Here is a 16,860-nt window from a genome sequence, read left to right on the forward strand (position 1 = left end):
ATTTGGAATTTAATACATATTTCACCTGTGTTTCTGACAGGTGGATATAGCCTACTAACCTTACGACTGCACTATTCTTCATTTCCCTCTACAAGCATGAGGGCTATCCCACAGGTCAGGAACATCACCACTCTGTCTTACAACTCAAATTGTAACTAATAATGTTACAGCCAGCAAAATACCTCGTTACTTTACAAGATGCTAGGTTGTACGGTGTCAAAATGTTGAAATAAAAACAAATGAAAAAAGGCACGAATTGCTAATTTTTATGTTTTTATCTACAATAAGAATCACACCATTTGAGCAATATACAAAACATTTTTTATTTTTTATTTTCAGTATGAAGTGCTTCAAAACACACATGGAATTGTTTTGACAAAAGATCTTTAGAAAATGTCTACTATGGAGAAGAAGCAGGGTTTTTCTGCAGGGTAGTGGACCTCCTATCACCTGTGAAATATTACATCAGTTAATCTCACACAATTGTTTAATTGTGATTAAACTCATGGGACAAACAGGAAGTCTCAACCCTCCAGCTGCACCATTCTCCTCTACTGTATCAACATCAGCTGGGAAACATACAGGTCTTCTCCACTGCAATCTATCCACTGACTCAGCCACAATACATCTGTAACACTCTTTAATTAAAACAATGATTTTGTTACATCAGGAGTTTCTTCTTGGTTGCAGCTAAAGTCTGTGGTGGTGTGGGCTTTGTACAGACAGGGCAGACCACCTGTATTTTTGAGATGGATGGGCTCCAAGCCAGCAGCATCTCAGAGTCTGATCAGGCCTGTGCCGCAATCCTCTCAATAATTCTCCTGTAGTCTTCCACAACAACCTGATAACTCTTCTCCAGCTCCTCGTGCTGCGTCTGAGTGTCCATCTGATCCATGTGGGACACCAGCTCCTCCGGCCGCAGGCACTTCCTCATCTTTGTCAGCTCCCTCTGATTTTTCTGCACAAAAGTAATAAAACACACACACACACACACACACACACACACACACACACACACACACACACACACACACACACACACACACACACACACACACACACACACACACACACACACACACACACACATCATATCATTTAGGTAATATGTCAGAGCTGAGATTGATGTATATTGTACCATGTTCATAGTGCTTGCTCATGGTGGGAATAGTCATCATTCCCAATGGATTTTGTATCTGATCTCTAACTTTTGCTTTTGGATCTTATTTGGCTGGATAGACAACAACCAGCATGTGAACACCTTGTTTAGGTGTTTTGATTATCTAACTGGACAGATCACCAGTTACAAATAGACAATATGAAGTCTCAAATCATTACAGAATGGGTTGTTTTACTTGATTTGTGTTTATCATGGATACGAGTCTGTCATGTTATAATATCTGGTTATGTGGTATTACCATTGTTTACATGGTTATGTGAGACTCTTATGTGGTTGGAGAGTATTTTCAACTGCAGATTGGGTGTATGTGGGATTGACTACAGTTCACACATGTTCACTGTAATGAAGGAATATGTCACCCAGTTTTTTTTAGCAGTTCAGTAGTTTCAATGTATTGCTGGTTATGGGAAAATTGAAATATCACCAGTGTTATCCTTCTATAAAAAAAGATTCCATTAAGGGAATTTCTGCATATTAAATTAAAGACCTTATTAAACAAGACAAAGTATGTTATGCAAGATAAGGATATAGACCAGGCAATGTACCAGGCCAACTAAATGTTATTAATGGCTAATTACTTATCTTTAAAGCATTAATAACTTATTTATTAACAATTAACGAATCCATTGGTAACAGTTTATGTACCCAGGGCATTATTAAACAGTGGTGTTAAACATTTGTATTGAAATCAGAATGCTGAAAGGTGTTCTGGACATGGACAGACAAATTACACATTCACTTAGTTGCGTGCAATCTGCTGCTTGAAAAATCCTGCAGGCACATGCATGCAGACGTGGTCACCGGGGGTAAGAGCAGAAATGTATAATCCCCCCCTTACATTCACAGAGCAGCGGCTTCTGCCATTCAACTAACTACATGCTAAATCTCCTCAGGGAAGGAAAAACGCTGTGCATCTGGCCACCAGATCTTTCCTTGCCACTCTCCTAAGGAATTCCTACTTCCCGCTTCATCACATAGGTCATTTCCACGTCAGATTCAGCCTTTTTTTTTTTTTTTTTTTTTAACATGTGGTTACATTGCTGACAGCAAACTCTCTAATGGCTGGTATGTAAAGTCTCAGTGAGCAGCTCAAACATAAAATGTCACAAGAAAACAGGATGTAGGGTGTCATATGTTGGTGCACACAGATCTACTCAGTATTTCCCACTGTCAAGTCTGGTGAAACAAGCTCAGAGAAGCTTATAATATTCTGTTCACTAGGCTTAAGTGTGTTACACTAAATCTCTGAAACTCAAATAAAACTTGCCCAGAATAACATAAGCAACAAAAGTGATTTCATCAAATTGCTGTTTTCCTGGTGAAGTTCTAAAAGCGCTGCAATAGTAAAGCTACAGAACTCTGAATAGAGACAGTTTTTGACAAAGCGCTTCAAACTCACTTTGATAAAAATAATTTATCCCAAAGAAATGTAAATCCTGACTAATGACACGTGCCTGAATAGAATAAAGCTCCAGCAGCAGCAAAACCACAGACGCCTGGTGCGCCCTATTGTGGCTGTAACAATACGGCACTAGTAATCTATCACTTACCAGAAAACAGGACTGAAGATCAATTTTTCTGCTGTTTTAAAAGGTGATATAATAAACAGTGACAATACGGAGCTGTAAACCGATCAAGTGTATGCCACACATGGGCCACTTTGCTTCCTACACTTACCAGCTGTAATGGTATGCTAAGAAAGGGTAGAAGACTGCACACTGGATTATTGTTTGAAAGTTACAGAGTAGACATTCAGATTGATTTCTGAGTAAATCTGAACATCATCTGCATGCACTTTTGTTGACCCTCTCCACACTGGCATGTAAACAACTCTGAAGCTGTGAGGATTAAAACCTCACCCTGTATGGTCCAAATAGCCTCTTCTTCACCTCCAAACGGTACTCTCTTGCTTTTTCTTCATCACTCATGTCTGTTGCTCTCAGGCGCAGAATTTCATACACTCGCCTGGCATGTTTCTGTAGAAAAAGTCAATAATTAAAATTATTGAATTATTCTTAAACGTACAAAGCACCAGTGCGCCTCATCAGGAGCCTAACACACTTTGCAGCACAATGGCTACAGGAAGTCATAAGCTATTCAGGGCTTATGATAAATCAGGCCTCTAGTTATCCAAGGAGAGTAAAATGTCTTCTCAAGAAAAGCCACCGGTTAGAGCATTTACGTCACAGATTCCACACTATGATAACCAGTGACATTAACCAATATAGAATCAATTGCACTGTTTACAGTATGAAAGATCATGTTTAATACTGTGGAAGAGATAATACAAGTTGGAACAAGGAATATGTGTTAAATAACAAAAAATTTGCCGGTGCAACAAGGATGTCTTCTTACTTAATGGTTTTATTTCTTAAGGTGCATAACAGTGACTAATGTTTCGATCTAAGGTTACATCTTCATCAGAGTCCTTGAAATAAAACTATTAAGTAAGAAGACATCTGTGTTGCACCAGCAATTTTTTTTGTTATTTTATACTGTGTCCTGCCTTGGCTGCACCGGATTGTTGTAGTCTGCAGAAGCACAGAGAACTCTCCTTTTAAAGGAATATGTGTTCTTTTATAAATTGTGACCTTAAAATGAATCTGACTTTTTGGTAAAACTGAGTTACACAAACATCAGCCAAACTGAAGATTAAAGCTAGGGTCTTAATGCTGCACATACATACCCTATAGAGCACGATTTGGATTAATGGTCAATTAATGGATTAGTTGACTGGCAACAATTTTGATAATCCATAATTGTTTGAGTCATTTATCAAGCATGCCAAACATAATCTGCTTCCAACATCTTAAATGTGACGATTTTCTGCTTTTCTCTGTTTTATAAATCACTTTACAATTTTATTTTGGGGTTTTGGACTGCTGTCAGGGCAAAACACAAAAGTATGAAGGTGTCACCTTGGGGTTTTACAAAATTGTGATGTCGTTTTTCTACTATTTTCTAACATTTTATGGCAAAACTATTTATTGAACACATAAAAAAAAAATAATCATTGGTTGCAGCCTCATACCTTGTTAATTTTCAACTTGTCTTGTGCCTCTTTGGCCATGTCAGCTGAGAAGCCGAGGTGCAGCTTGTCCACAGCGAAGGTCGGCAGGCCTTGACAAAGCTTGACCAGCACATAGTCTCTCAGCTTCACGTAGCTCTCAGAGGGATCTTCAGCTGATAACAAACACAATCACACAATTAAAATGAGTTTAAACAGTTTGAAATAAACCTTACAAACATTGAGGTCAGCGTATTAAATTGGAGGAGCAGGTAAAGGACTTTTGGGTCTACACAAAAAAAAGGCAAAAACTGAAATATTTCAAATCTTTTAAAAACATTTTCAAGAAGCTACTTACAAACAATGAATAAATATTACTTGAGGCCAAACGAACTGTTAGCAGGAACGTTCTGCCTATTCAACTGCTAAATGTTAAGTTCTTTCTTGAAAGGGATTCCTCTCTCAAAGGATGCCTCTTTAGTATTCATCCTCTGGGTCCACGCAAAGAAACTATTTCAATCCAACTAGTTTGAATAAAGCCTTAGCACATTCTGGTATACATTCCAGCCCTCTAAATGAACTCAACCCCTGGATCCACCAACTGCAGAGAAAAATCATTTAAACTGTTTGGGGAGACATTAAGGTTCTCAAATTAAATGTTTACCCACCTTCTCCAAAGCAGTATAATGCTGTTTAAAAAACAAAAACCAAGATGCTCACCTGTGATGTCTTGCACTTTGGGCAGGCTGCAGTAAAATCTGTGCACTGCTTCCAGAAGCTGAGCTCCATGGCCTTCTCCTTGGAACGGAGGCAGGATCAACATTTGGCTGTTTAGTTAAAAGGGCAGACATACATGCAAGCATAGAGTCAGTGAGGAAACAGGCTTGTTCAAAATTAGTCACAAAACAAATTTATGTGGCATCTGAGTGGTAATTCTGATTCAAAACAAGAAATAATAGATTGTTATTGTGATCCATCAATGCAACAAATCAAATCACATCAAAAGCTTATCTATAAAGTTGTTTTCAGATACAAATCACCCTGGTTTGGTAATGAAACAAAATCTGGTTGAATAGTTGGCTATATAAGCCAGTAATTTGGGTTCTTTGGGAAGAGGATAAAGAAATGTATAATTTTCCACTCCTTTTTCATACAAAAGAATGGGAAGGCGCGTGCTGCCCCAGCAATTACCTTACACGTGGTCGGGTTTTGTCTGGGTACACGTAGTAATTATAAACTGTCATGTAGCCAACAGTTGCGTAGAGAGTCTCCCCATCTTTATTGTACTTTTCAAATCTGCAGATGAAACACAAAGGCAAACAGGTCAATTACAGGCACACTCCCATGCAGTGTCCATTTTAGCCTCTCTGTTCTCGTGCCCACCCTTCACCCCGCAGACGTCAGCATGTTAGAGCAGCCAGGCCCCGATTGGTACACCTGCTACAACCTGAATACATTATGCACTTAATTGGAGTACTGCAACTTAGAGGAAGAGAAGGGGTTGGAGGAGGGACTGAGCTCCTCAAAATCACTTCAGTCCATTTTCCCCATTGTCGGTATTAATAGTTGCCAGGGTAAAGAAAACACTGGCAGAGGCTCTTTTTACTGTTAAGACATTGTTCAGTGTTTCAAAAGACAACAGTATTCAATTCAGCTCTTGCCCCTGAAAAATTTGAAAAGGGCTTTTGGCACAAAGGAAGCTCTTGCCTGATCAACAATTCTCCTATGGAGGAAATAATAATCAAACTGGCCTGGTAATTGGTCACAAGCGCCACAAAGGGGGGCTTTGTTTTTCAATGACACAATAAAGGCTTTAGGCTAGGGGTGGGCGTAGAGGAGGGTGTAGGGGGGTATGATGTCAATTAAGGAGGGCACTCACACAAGAAAGAAGTCCCAACGATCGTCGTCTGCATCGATGAAACTGGCAGTCTCTATGAACCACATGAGGAAGGTCTGCAGGCGCTCGTGGTACTCATGGAATCCTGGGCAGGTAATATCAGCCTTGGGCAAATAAGGCAAAAACAAACGTTTCATATGGTTTAAGAGTCAAACCTCGTCCCTGCCATTAAATCATGCAACAGCAACTATAAAAAGTTAGAAACTGATATTAAAATCTTTGGTGAGACCGTAAGTGTGATGTGATGTCTGTACCTTGTGAATCTGGTAGGTGAGTTCTCCTGCCTCCTCGCTGTGGACTGTGTATGTGTGAAGCAGGGAGCCGAAGGGCTTGAAATTGGCCTCCTTCTCCAGCAGTGAGATGAAGTCGTCAGTGTTGCAGGTGAACCCAGCGGGAACGATTTCCCGGATCTTCCCTTCGATATCATCCGGCTGGATGACACAATGTGCATGAATTTAGTTGTGCAACAAACAGATCAGGAAGATAAAAAAGGAAAATCTAGCATAGGCTGACTTATTAAGACTTATTTCTAGAGATGGTACGATACAATTTTTTGCTTCCCGATACCGATTCTGATATCTGAACTTGCGTATCGGCCGATACAGAGTACTGATCCGATACCAGTGTGTCATATATTTTATTATGCTTTAACAACTGTATGGATGTGATATGATTTATATCTTTGTAGTTGGTCTGGCTCAGGTTAAACTCTTTCTGAAACATGAACAAATAAACAATCAATGCCACAGAACTTTCTTTTATTATCCAGTTTGACAGTCAGTTATAACGGAAAAAGAACACAAATAAATTACTTTAACGTAGATTTTCTTTAGGGCTTTATTACGTGGTATCGGATCGGTACATAAACTCCAGTACTTCCCGATACCAGCGTTTTAGGCAGTATCGGAGCCAATACCGATACTGGTATCGGAACATCTCTACTTATTTCCATAAATGTGACCAACGAGGTATTGTCTAATAAATAAAAAATTTGCTTTTTGTTTTGTATACAGATTGTATGTTCATAAAAAAGTTTTTCTTAAATTGGGCAAGAGGTGAAAAAAAAGTGCAAAACATCCTATAAAATAAAACTGGAAGCAAACATTTTGTGCCAATGAAAAGAAAACCATTAGGCAATTAAAACTGTCAGCTGAGCAGATACGACAGCAGCACCCTCCCCCCTCCCCGGTGAAAAGACCACTTAAATCAGTACATTTACTACTTATGTTAAACCATGAATATGTGATGAAGTTGCCACAATAAAACGCATTTCTGCCTCTCACTGGGAAATAAAATCTTATGAATTGATCTCAACTTAACAAACCTTTGGGGCATCCATAATAGAGGCCTCTCCTCTAATCCTGCCAAATGAACCCAATCAAATGAATTTGCCCCTGCGTTTTTCAAAGAGCCTCAGACACAAAGGGGCCCTACCCTTGGACTTTTTACTCAGTGCAACCTGTGGTTAGTTCAGCTGTAATGTTTGCATTGTATCCATTTCCACAAGGATTGACATGAGAACACTTTGCTAAGCAGCCCTTTCACACCATTTACATGTGTGATGGGCATTATTTCAGCACAGAGACCCTTGCTGCTCAGCATTGAAAACTGGGAAATGAAGAAGGTCTGAGCAAAATGCACTACAAAAGGCTAATACAACATACTGCTAATTCCCCCCACCCCACCCCACCCACAGACATCAGCTAATATCTAACTGGAAGTAATGCACCTGCAGCTGAATGCCTCTTAACCATTGTAATTGTTCAGCCACATTTCTAAGGAAAAGGACCATACTTAAAAGGCCATGGACAAACAAGTCCCTTTGTCCGGAGCACTCTTCTACATACTAGACACTAAATTGCAGAGCCTTCCAGAATAAATGCCTTAGTTTGGCATGAATATAACTTAACAAAGTACCTTTAGAACATTTTGTTAATGTCTTTGATTTCTAACAATAAGCACAAAGGGAGTACAAACTATCTAATTTGTAGTGTTGGTGTTATTTCATCTCTTTAATCTACTCCAAAGACCATACTACATTCAAAATCTGCAGTCTAGTTTAGAATTATTTGTAAAGTATTTTGTAATTTTTCAAGTTAAAGCATATTTCCACATCCACATTGATTGAGAATGTAATAGAAATAATGGCATAGAACTACTACGAGCATTCAGCAGTTTCCAGCCCATGTGCACAAAAGGTCTGGCACTAAAAATCAGTGTTTTCTGTGAGAGGTCCAGCAGTACAGTGTTTTTGGCTGATTTAAAGGGGACAAGGTGATGTGATGATGAGAGTCTTGTATCAACGTGGCAGCTGCATAAACTCCATCTCTGCCTCCCGCTCTCTTCTCTCACCAGCTGCACCGCACTCCGACCGTCCACATGCACTCAGAGACAAACGCTCTTCAGATGCAGCCTGAACTCTGCTGCTCCCCTCACTCTCTACCTCTACACCAGCTGCACTCAAACCCTTAGCAAGGTGAACACTCAGGGGTCAACGCTGAACACTAAAGTAGTGGCACACAGTAAAGCCAGCCATCACATTTTAGTTTGAATATCAGCTTCAAACTATGTTCCCAAAAAGTCTAATGGCTCTCTTTAATGGTTTATAAACAGTCAATTGGTTGCCATGGCATTTTTTTTGGAGATACCAGAGATGAAAGTTATGTTGAATGCCTATCGGAAGGAACCATTGCTGTTGCATGGGGATATTTATAATTTGAGAGTATCCACAGAAAACACCAAACCCGGCGAGTTTATAAGTTGCTTCCAGTACCACCAGTTAAAGGCCACATTGTCCAGTGGGGGAGCCCCCGCTGTTTCCAGACAGGACAGATGTCCCAAAGTTGAATCATCTGACCTCAATGGGGGCCCTGGCTAATTCTTGTATTCGTTTTGCGTGTTTGCTGCATTGACAGCTTCAGGAAATATTCAAAGCTGGCCGCGGCCTTTTGTGAAGTCTTCTAGAAGGAGTTACCAGGACATTAAAGCATTTCGCTTTACTGTCCGTTTTGTCCAAATACCGGCTGTTGACATGTAAATTATTATGTGTGGCAATTAAAAAAAAAAGGCAGAATGTTTTACATACTAAGCAGTTTAACTTTCACAAGAACATAAAAACTCATTATCAAGTCATTAGCAGAGTAATAAAGTTAATGCATTCATCATTACATATAAAAAAGGACTGTCTCACATAAATATACTGAAGATCCGTAAACAGATATTCAACCTCAACAATTTCAATTGTTGATGACTTGAGCAACAATTTGCTCCTGGAAATATATGTACAAGATATCCAACCGTGTCACATTACTCCTCCTGCTGATTCAATCACACAAACCTCTAAAAATCAATGCCTCACGTTAGACCCCACGTACAAAATCTTTTTAAAGCCCTTCTCCTCCGACAGGGAGGAGTAGGATTAGTGTAACGGCGCAGGGGGCCATAGTGGGCTGAGATGTAGTCTAACAAAACAGGCGATCTCTTACAGGAATAATGTCACCACCCACAGAGGCTATAAGTTACTTTAGTATGTGAAGAAACAACATCCTGGTACCAAAAACTGCCAATAAAAGACTACCTTAGGTTCATCCACTCCCTGTAAAGAATAATTGATCGCACAATCCTGCTGTCATACATTAGGGTTAGGTTTGTATTTGTCTGTCAAAGTTACAGTTTGATTTACTAAACTTCAGATTATTAAGGACGTCTATTGCTGTACTTTCATGCGCTGTTGAGTTTTTTCAAATCATTTTGACAAATAAAAATGAAATCCCGTTCCATTTTCACTGTGGTCGTCACCCGCTGTCAGTTTAACAAAAACACACATATGTGACACTGGATATTAAAACTAGCATTTTCACAACTACACTCAAAAGATTTTTTTCCCATTTTTTACTGATTCACAACGCCCTTCAATAGCTACTATTGGCCAGGCATCCATGCTTACGCAAGGCAACGTAACCTGATTTGTACAGGTCCTATCCCCTGACCAATCGACTATCCTAACCTTAACCACTCAAGGTGAAATGCCTAACCCCAACCAATCAAGTTGCTTCGTAGGGCGGGTCTTGGCGTGGCCATACTGGGATTCGTAATTTTTCTTACCAGCCGACCCTTCTCCTTTAAGACAGGTGGCCACGTGGGCAACGTGTATATGTGACATAACGTTAGTCTGACGGGATTTGTCATGGGATGTGAGGAAAAGTGTAGAAAAGTACCGTAAGTGGCAGCTGACAGTGATGCACATGCTTTTCCATGGGTAGTGAAGTTACAGTAGTCAGTTTTTTTATGTCCGCTGCAAAGGCTAACTAATTCACCTGATTAATGCAACGTTATGACGACATCTCGGACATTTTTGCTACCAGCCAGGCTAAAGCTAATAAAGTTAGCTTAAAGAAACAATGGCTCTGTCCCAACTAACATTACGGTTCGGAGCCGCGACGCTGGAAATGTAACACTAATCTACAACAGCAGTCTGTTTCTGATATAATGTAATTTACACTGATTTAAGTGTTCTTGGATACACAGTTTGTTGCTAGTGCGTGACATGAAGGCTCTGCATGCACAGCCAACCACCAATCATGATCAATGTTGATCAATTCATCAAACAACCAAAGCAAGCCCTGCTAGTTGACCACAAACTGAAATTTAGAGGAAGCAACATGCATGCATTATTATCATTCACTTTAGCCTGGATTGATAGTATTATATGAATACAATGGTGTCATGTCAGTGTATTTCTACCTAAATTCCCTCTCCAAAAGAGTAGTCAATGCACTTATGTGTACTTGCGTTGGTGTTTGTAAATCATTAAAGTTCAACAAAGAATGGTTTACATAAGAAAAGTTCCTTTTTCATTTTTATTTTCTATGTAGATGCACTCCCTTACAAAAGAAACCCAGTAATTGAGAATGATTTCTTATTTCCAAATAGAGCTATTTGTGTCATCTTGTAAAAAAAAATCTTTTTTAATATTGCAATATATATCCCAGGAAAAATAAATATATCGCAATGTCAGTTTTTTCCAATATCGTACAGCCCTAAATGCAGTACAATTCAACAGCACTACATCATCATGTCATGTGGCTTTAACTAAAAATGATTTGCTTTCCAGTTTGTGACATCACACAATCACCACCTGACAAGACTGGGTTGGTACCAGCTTCATGATTTAACAGCACTTGGCGATCAGATCATATATATTGACCATTGTTCGTTTTTTCTACGCTGATATTAAGGCATTGTAACAAAGCACTTTAAATCCTAAGTGAGCCTACGTGTGTGAAAGGGCAACTCCGGACAATGTGCAGACCCGATTCTCCGGACATGGTCTGAAGTTTATATGAGAAAATGGCTTCTGGTGGAGCGGCATATCCATCTGCAGAGCCCCGTTAATCAGTACAAGTGACAAGTGAATTTGCTGTCTCTTTTCCATTTGTTCTCCGTTCTCCATATGCCTGCTCACCAAAACTTTGCTTTGTGCTCCATAAGAGTAGTTAATGTTATAGATATGATTTGGATTATGATATTAAAAGATAATTTATTGTTAAACAGAACATGCTGCTGTGATATTGTCGCACCAAGCACAGACAGACTTTTGAAAGAGAGCACTTGTGTGAAAAGAGAAGACATTGCTATTAAATAGATTTTTTTTTTTTTTTTTTTTTTATTAAATGAGCCACGCCGCCACTCCCTGGCCGTCAGAGCTCTCCAATAACCAAGATTGGACAATATTAAAATAGAAACAATCATCCAACCCTATTGTGCATGTTTAAAAGGTCCAATATGTAATATTTATTATATAGAGTACTCGAGTTAGTTACTCACAACTAACGTTATGTTAAATTATATAGAGTACTCAAGTTAGTTACTCACAACTAACGTTATGTTATGGAATATTCTTGCGGCTAATGTAACCATCGCTGTGGAGTAACGTTAAAGTCTGGCAATGCGAGACTAGCATCTAGCTAACATTGCCATTGTGGGACGTTGGGTTTAGCGTTTGCAACCTGGCAACTCCTGTGAACTTTAACGCTGGGGAGGAGGGGCCGGGGGAGAAGACACTATCCAGTATTTTTAATTTGGAATTTGTAAGCATTTTAAACGCTAGCTGTCAGTATTACATATTGGACCTTTAAGGCATATTTTGTTTATAGTGGTAGACAATCAAAAAAGAACCACATGGTTAACCATCATCATTACAATAACATTAAATAAGAAAATGGCTGTAAAGTAAGCAGTGATCCCACCACAGCACTAATAGTCACATTTAAGGGTGCTAGAAATGCATGTCCTACCTCCACACAATCAAACGCCTCCGTGACTTTTGAGGAATATTTCACTTTGAAGAGGGTGCTCAGGTTTCCAGCAGTGTAGAAAAGCTGTATCTGAAGACCTTTGTATCCAAAAGCAACCTCACTGCAGACAAAGTGAATTGAATCATTAAAAATCAACAAGGTTATTTTTTTATTTTTTAAATATGACAGTACCTTGTAAACAGAACACTAAACAGCTGTTTTATCTAGTGTGCAGTCTAGGATATATTCATATTAGGGTGACAATAACAAACATCTGATTATTCCTATTTAATAAAATGTTTTAAATATACACCTGGAGTGAATAATACATGCTTACTGAAGGTCTGGCCACTTATTTCACCGTGTTGCATTGTTTCTTTCACCACTACATCACTGGCAGTTTATGGCAAAATAGATTTCATCATTATGCAACTGTGTGATTGAGCTTTACTTGCAATTACGCTTGCTGAAATAATTAATGCCCCAATTACGGAGTTCCCTTTGAGCTGATTGCAGCAAGTGCAAAAATAACCAATCCTAGTTTTGACTAATTTGGGAACGCAATTTAGAGCATAACGACACGCTACTGTAAGCCTACACAGACACAGGTGTCACTGCCAATAATGTCCTAAGTACCAAAGCCTCTTTGTGCATCACATTAGGGTTATAAACTCTTTTTTACAGCTTTTGTGGGACAAAAATAACATGCAAGACAGACCTTTGTTAATGTTCACACATTTTAACCTTTGCATACCTGACACTAAACTTCCCTGCATCCTCTACAAAACTAACTATGAAACAGATATTGATATTGGCAGGTGTTTAACTGGGCTGAGAAAATACATCTGAAAAAGTCACAAGTAGGCTGAAGCATACGTGAAACATGAGTGAAAATCTGTAGTGTTGGCAGGCTTGCTCTGAGGATTACAAACATGATGGCACATACTCTATGGGTTCAGCAGGTTACAGAGAAAGAAAGGTACTTAAAAAAAAAGGTCAAAGAAGCTGGTTTCTAGCCTACTGAAAACACCAGATCACAAGATCTGGTGTTTTTTGCAGAGCTAGACTGACAATATTCAGTTAAAATAGATAGGTGAGTGGCCAGGTTGGCTCAGTTGGTAGAGCAGGCGCACATATACATAGAGGTTTATACCTCGACGCAGAGGTCCAGGGTTTGAGTCTGACCTGTGACGATTTCCTGCATGTCTTCCCCTGTCTCACCTAGCTGTCCTGTCCATTAAAGACGGAAAAGCCCAAAAGAATAATCTAAAATAAAAAAAAAATAGATAGGTGATACTGTTTTGCCCTTATTGTTCACCATGAAGTTAGCTGGAAGCGAATGTATCCCCGGGGTGTTTGATATGGACTGACTGCGTCGGACTCTCTCTCTAAGTATTCGGGTCAAACTTAAATGGGTTTCATGCTTCTTGCGCGCATGGTCGCAGCGAACCGTCTGGTCGTTCATACAGATTGCAGTCAAAGCGGTCAGAGCCGCTCCAAGAAAAGACTTCTTCTCTTCTGTAGACAAGCACTGCAACATGGTGTCCGCGTTGTTACAAAATCTTAGCGGTGTACAGCTTGGCACTCAGACCCTCAGCGCCCAGGCTGCAGTTGCGCAATATCACCGTCGACACCGGCTCAGTATGCAGCACCTTAAATAAATCCGCTATTGTTTATTAGTTGAAATTAAAACTTTGTTTCCATTTCATATTTTATGCCTGTGGAATGAATTATTCTACTGTCAAAGCTTATTTTCATTCCAACTTTTTTTTTATTGTATATTTATAAGTATTGTGTGTGAATTGAACTATGAGTCATGGATCACGTATTAAACTGAATTGTAAATTGACATTACACCTATCTGTTATCACATTTTACACGACTCTTTTCAGCCAAATTTAAACAGTTTCAAAAACTACCATGAAGGTGGCCTTGGGCAAAGCACATTAGCCACTTTGCTTCTGCCTGTGTGCTAAAAGTCCAATAATTAAACTGGGTGTACCTAGCAGCTCACGTGTGAATATAATATTTGGATGAATGTAAAATGAGGCATTTCCTCTTTGCACAGGGAAAACTATGTGATCATTAAAAAAAAAAAAAACAAATCGAAAAAGGTTTTGACAACAAATACTCACTCGTCCCCATAACTTTGGTGGCTGTACTCGGGGTGGAATGTAGTGCCATCATCCTCAACATCCTCTGGAAAGCGAACTGAGAGGAGACAGGGTTAAACCAATTTAAGTGAAAAATTAGAAGCCAATTCCACAAAACATTGTCACTCTACATATACAAATAATAATATTAATTTTACAAAACATAAAAAAGCAAAAATAAACATACCCAGCTTTAAGCATATAGCTTCATTTGTGTCACACTTGTATTCAGCCAGTTTCTTCTCCATAGTATTTACTCCTGAGGAAACACACAAACCATGTTATAATTATAAAAAAAATTTTGTCAGCTTTTAAACATTAGTTGTTTTCGAAAGAACCATTCTGTACTTCTCCATTACATAATGAGAGTTTAGTTATTTAATGTGTTTCTTGCTGCACAATAACAGGTGCAAAAAGCAAAGCAAATTAAAGTAGCAGCTTAAGACATCACAAACGTTTATTTAGCAGGAGATCATTCTGCAACAAATGTTATCAGAAAATACAACTGTACTTATATATAAATAATATAAAACACAGTGAGGAAGACATAGTTGACATTTGGAAATTATTATTATGCGACTGTGTAGATTCAACCTGATTTTAACAGTATTAGAAATGTCTTTGTTGCAGAAGATTTAAGATACTCATGCCTGATGTTATCAACACAACACTCTGTCATCAAAAATATGCAGGAGAAAACACAAGCAACCCATGCTGACCAATAACAGTACTTGTGGACTCTTTAACCCCCTTAACCCCAAGTTGTAGTTACACTTCATCTGTGCACTCTATGTTACTCCATGGATGGAGTAACTTAACATAACGTGTTGCGGTCATAATGGCGTGCAAAAGTATAACGTTAGCTAGATCCTGTGTTCTGCCAATTTTAGCTACTCTACGTTACAAGGATGGACTACCAGTGATCCTTTTAAAATTAAGAAGGTAGGAGTAAGTTATGTTAGAAAAGGCATCAAAGCGAACGTAAGTAACGTGATGCCTGCATCCGTCCATCCATACACTGAAGGTACACATTAAACTTTCCATCCAAGCGTTAACGTTCTAAGAATCAGAAAAGCTTTATTGCCAAGTACGTTAACACACATAAGGAATGTGTCTTGGTATCGTAGGTGCATGTCCCATTAAAGCAACATGCACAGACCCACCGACACAAACACACAAACACTATGCTTTGACAGCCTGATAGCATGCTACTAACGTTAGCAGGCAGGCCCCCACTGCTGCTTTGCAATGTAACGTTAGCTAAGCTAGCTATGTTATGAACTGATGACAAGCCAGTTTACAACTCCAGCGAGCGTTAAGCGGGGACAACGTTAAAACGAAGACAGCAGTATTAAAACATGAAAGCGTTTAGCCACTTACCCGCCATTTCTACACACTGTTGTGCGGAGCTGTGTTGTCCCAAAAGACCCGCGGAATCAGGGCGACTTCCGGGTCCTTGTGTTTCCGTGAAAACAGGATGTAGTTTTTTTGACTTTGCCACACAAAATGTGAACAAAAATGGTACTTTTGAACAAAGAAGTATGAAATACGTTATAACAACAATTTTACAAACATAAATGAGGGTTGCAACCTTTTTTGATTATTTATTAAACATTGTGAACAGACAGACATTCAGCAGGTCATGGACATTTATATCCTATGATTAGGTCTAAATATTACAGTGTGTAAAAAACTACATATCAATCAAATGATGTATGAAAAAGTAAATTAAGTATAAAACTTAAGGTATCTAAACATAATAAATAAACAAAGACATAAGTAAGTCAATATAACTTACTTAGGGGCTACTGAAAGTAATTCTTTAAAATATTAGTTAGCATTGCATTCACTTTTTTTGTCATAAGGGTTAATGTACAAATTTGGGAAGGACCAATTACTGTAGTGAAGGATTTAAAGAATCTTGCCTTATGTAGCCTACTGTATGTGCAATTTACCAACTACAAGTATACGATTTGTCATGTAACTCAAAGGTAGCCTACTTCATCAAATAAGTAATAATTAGGTATAATTGTTTTAGAGGGTCCAGTCTACTTATAAACACATTTCTCTATACCTCACCAAAACACATGAAGCGGGGCAGTGACAGTTTCCGTCTCAGCTCCGCAATATTTAACATATATTTCAACAAATTTAGAAATGTAGGCTATAGATTGACGTCAATTTGTGTGGCGCAGTGGACTGGAGGTTTCAATTTGTGATGATGACAGAAGTGAGGAGAAAGAATAAGAATAAAAGCTTTGAAATGTTGACAAATAGAGCAACAAACAAATTGAGTTAACATAAGTTAGTTGTTCTTTTTGACTAGC

General features: G+C 38.8%; 1 protein-coding gene across 1 annotated transcript; it reads right to left on the reverse strand.

Annotated features, from left to right (window-relative positions):
* Positions 1 to 309: 309 nt before the first annotated feature.
* Positions 310 to 16,019, reverse strand: hat1 (histone acetyltransferase 1). Its single transcript, XM_028591244.1, has 11 exons — positions 15,914 to 16,019; positions 14,721 to 14,792; positions 14,516 to 14,591; positions 12,381 to 12,501; positions 6,339 to 6,515; positions 6,067 to 6,188; positions 5,379 to 5,483; positions 4,908 to 5,014; positions 4,212 to 4,363; positions 3,040 to 3,156; positions 310 to 958 (listed from the first exon to the last, which is right to left on the reverse strand). Exons 1-11 carry the CDS (start codon positions 15,918 to 15,920, stop codon positions 788 to 790), a joined length of 1,227 nt encoding a protein of 408 aa, XP_028447045.1. The 5' UTR covers positions 15,921 to 16,019; the 3' UTR covers positions 310 to 787.
* Positions 16,020 to 16,860: the final 841 nt, after the last annotated feature.

This window comes from Perca flavescens, chromosome 11 (genome assembly GCF_004354835.1).
Source record: "Perca flavescens isolate YP-PL-M2 chromosome 11, PFLA_1.0, whole genome shotgun sequence".
Lineage (NCBI taxonomy): Eukaryota > Metazoa > Chordata > Actinopteri > Perciformes > Percidae > Perca > Perca flavescens.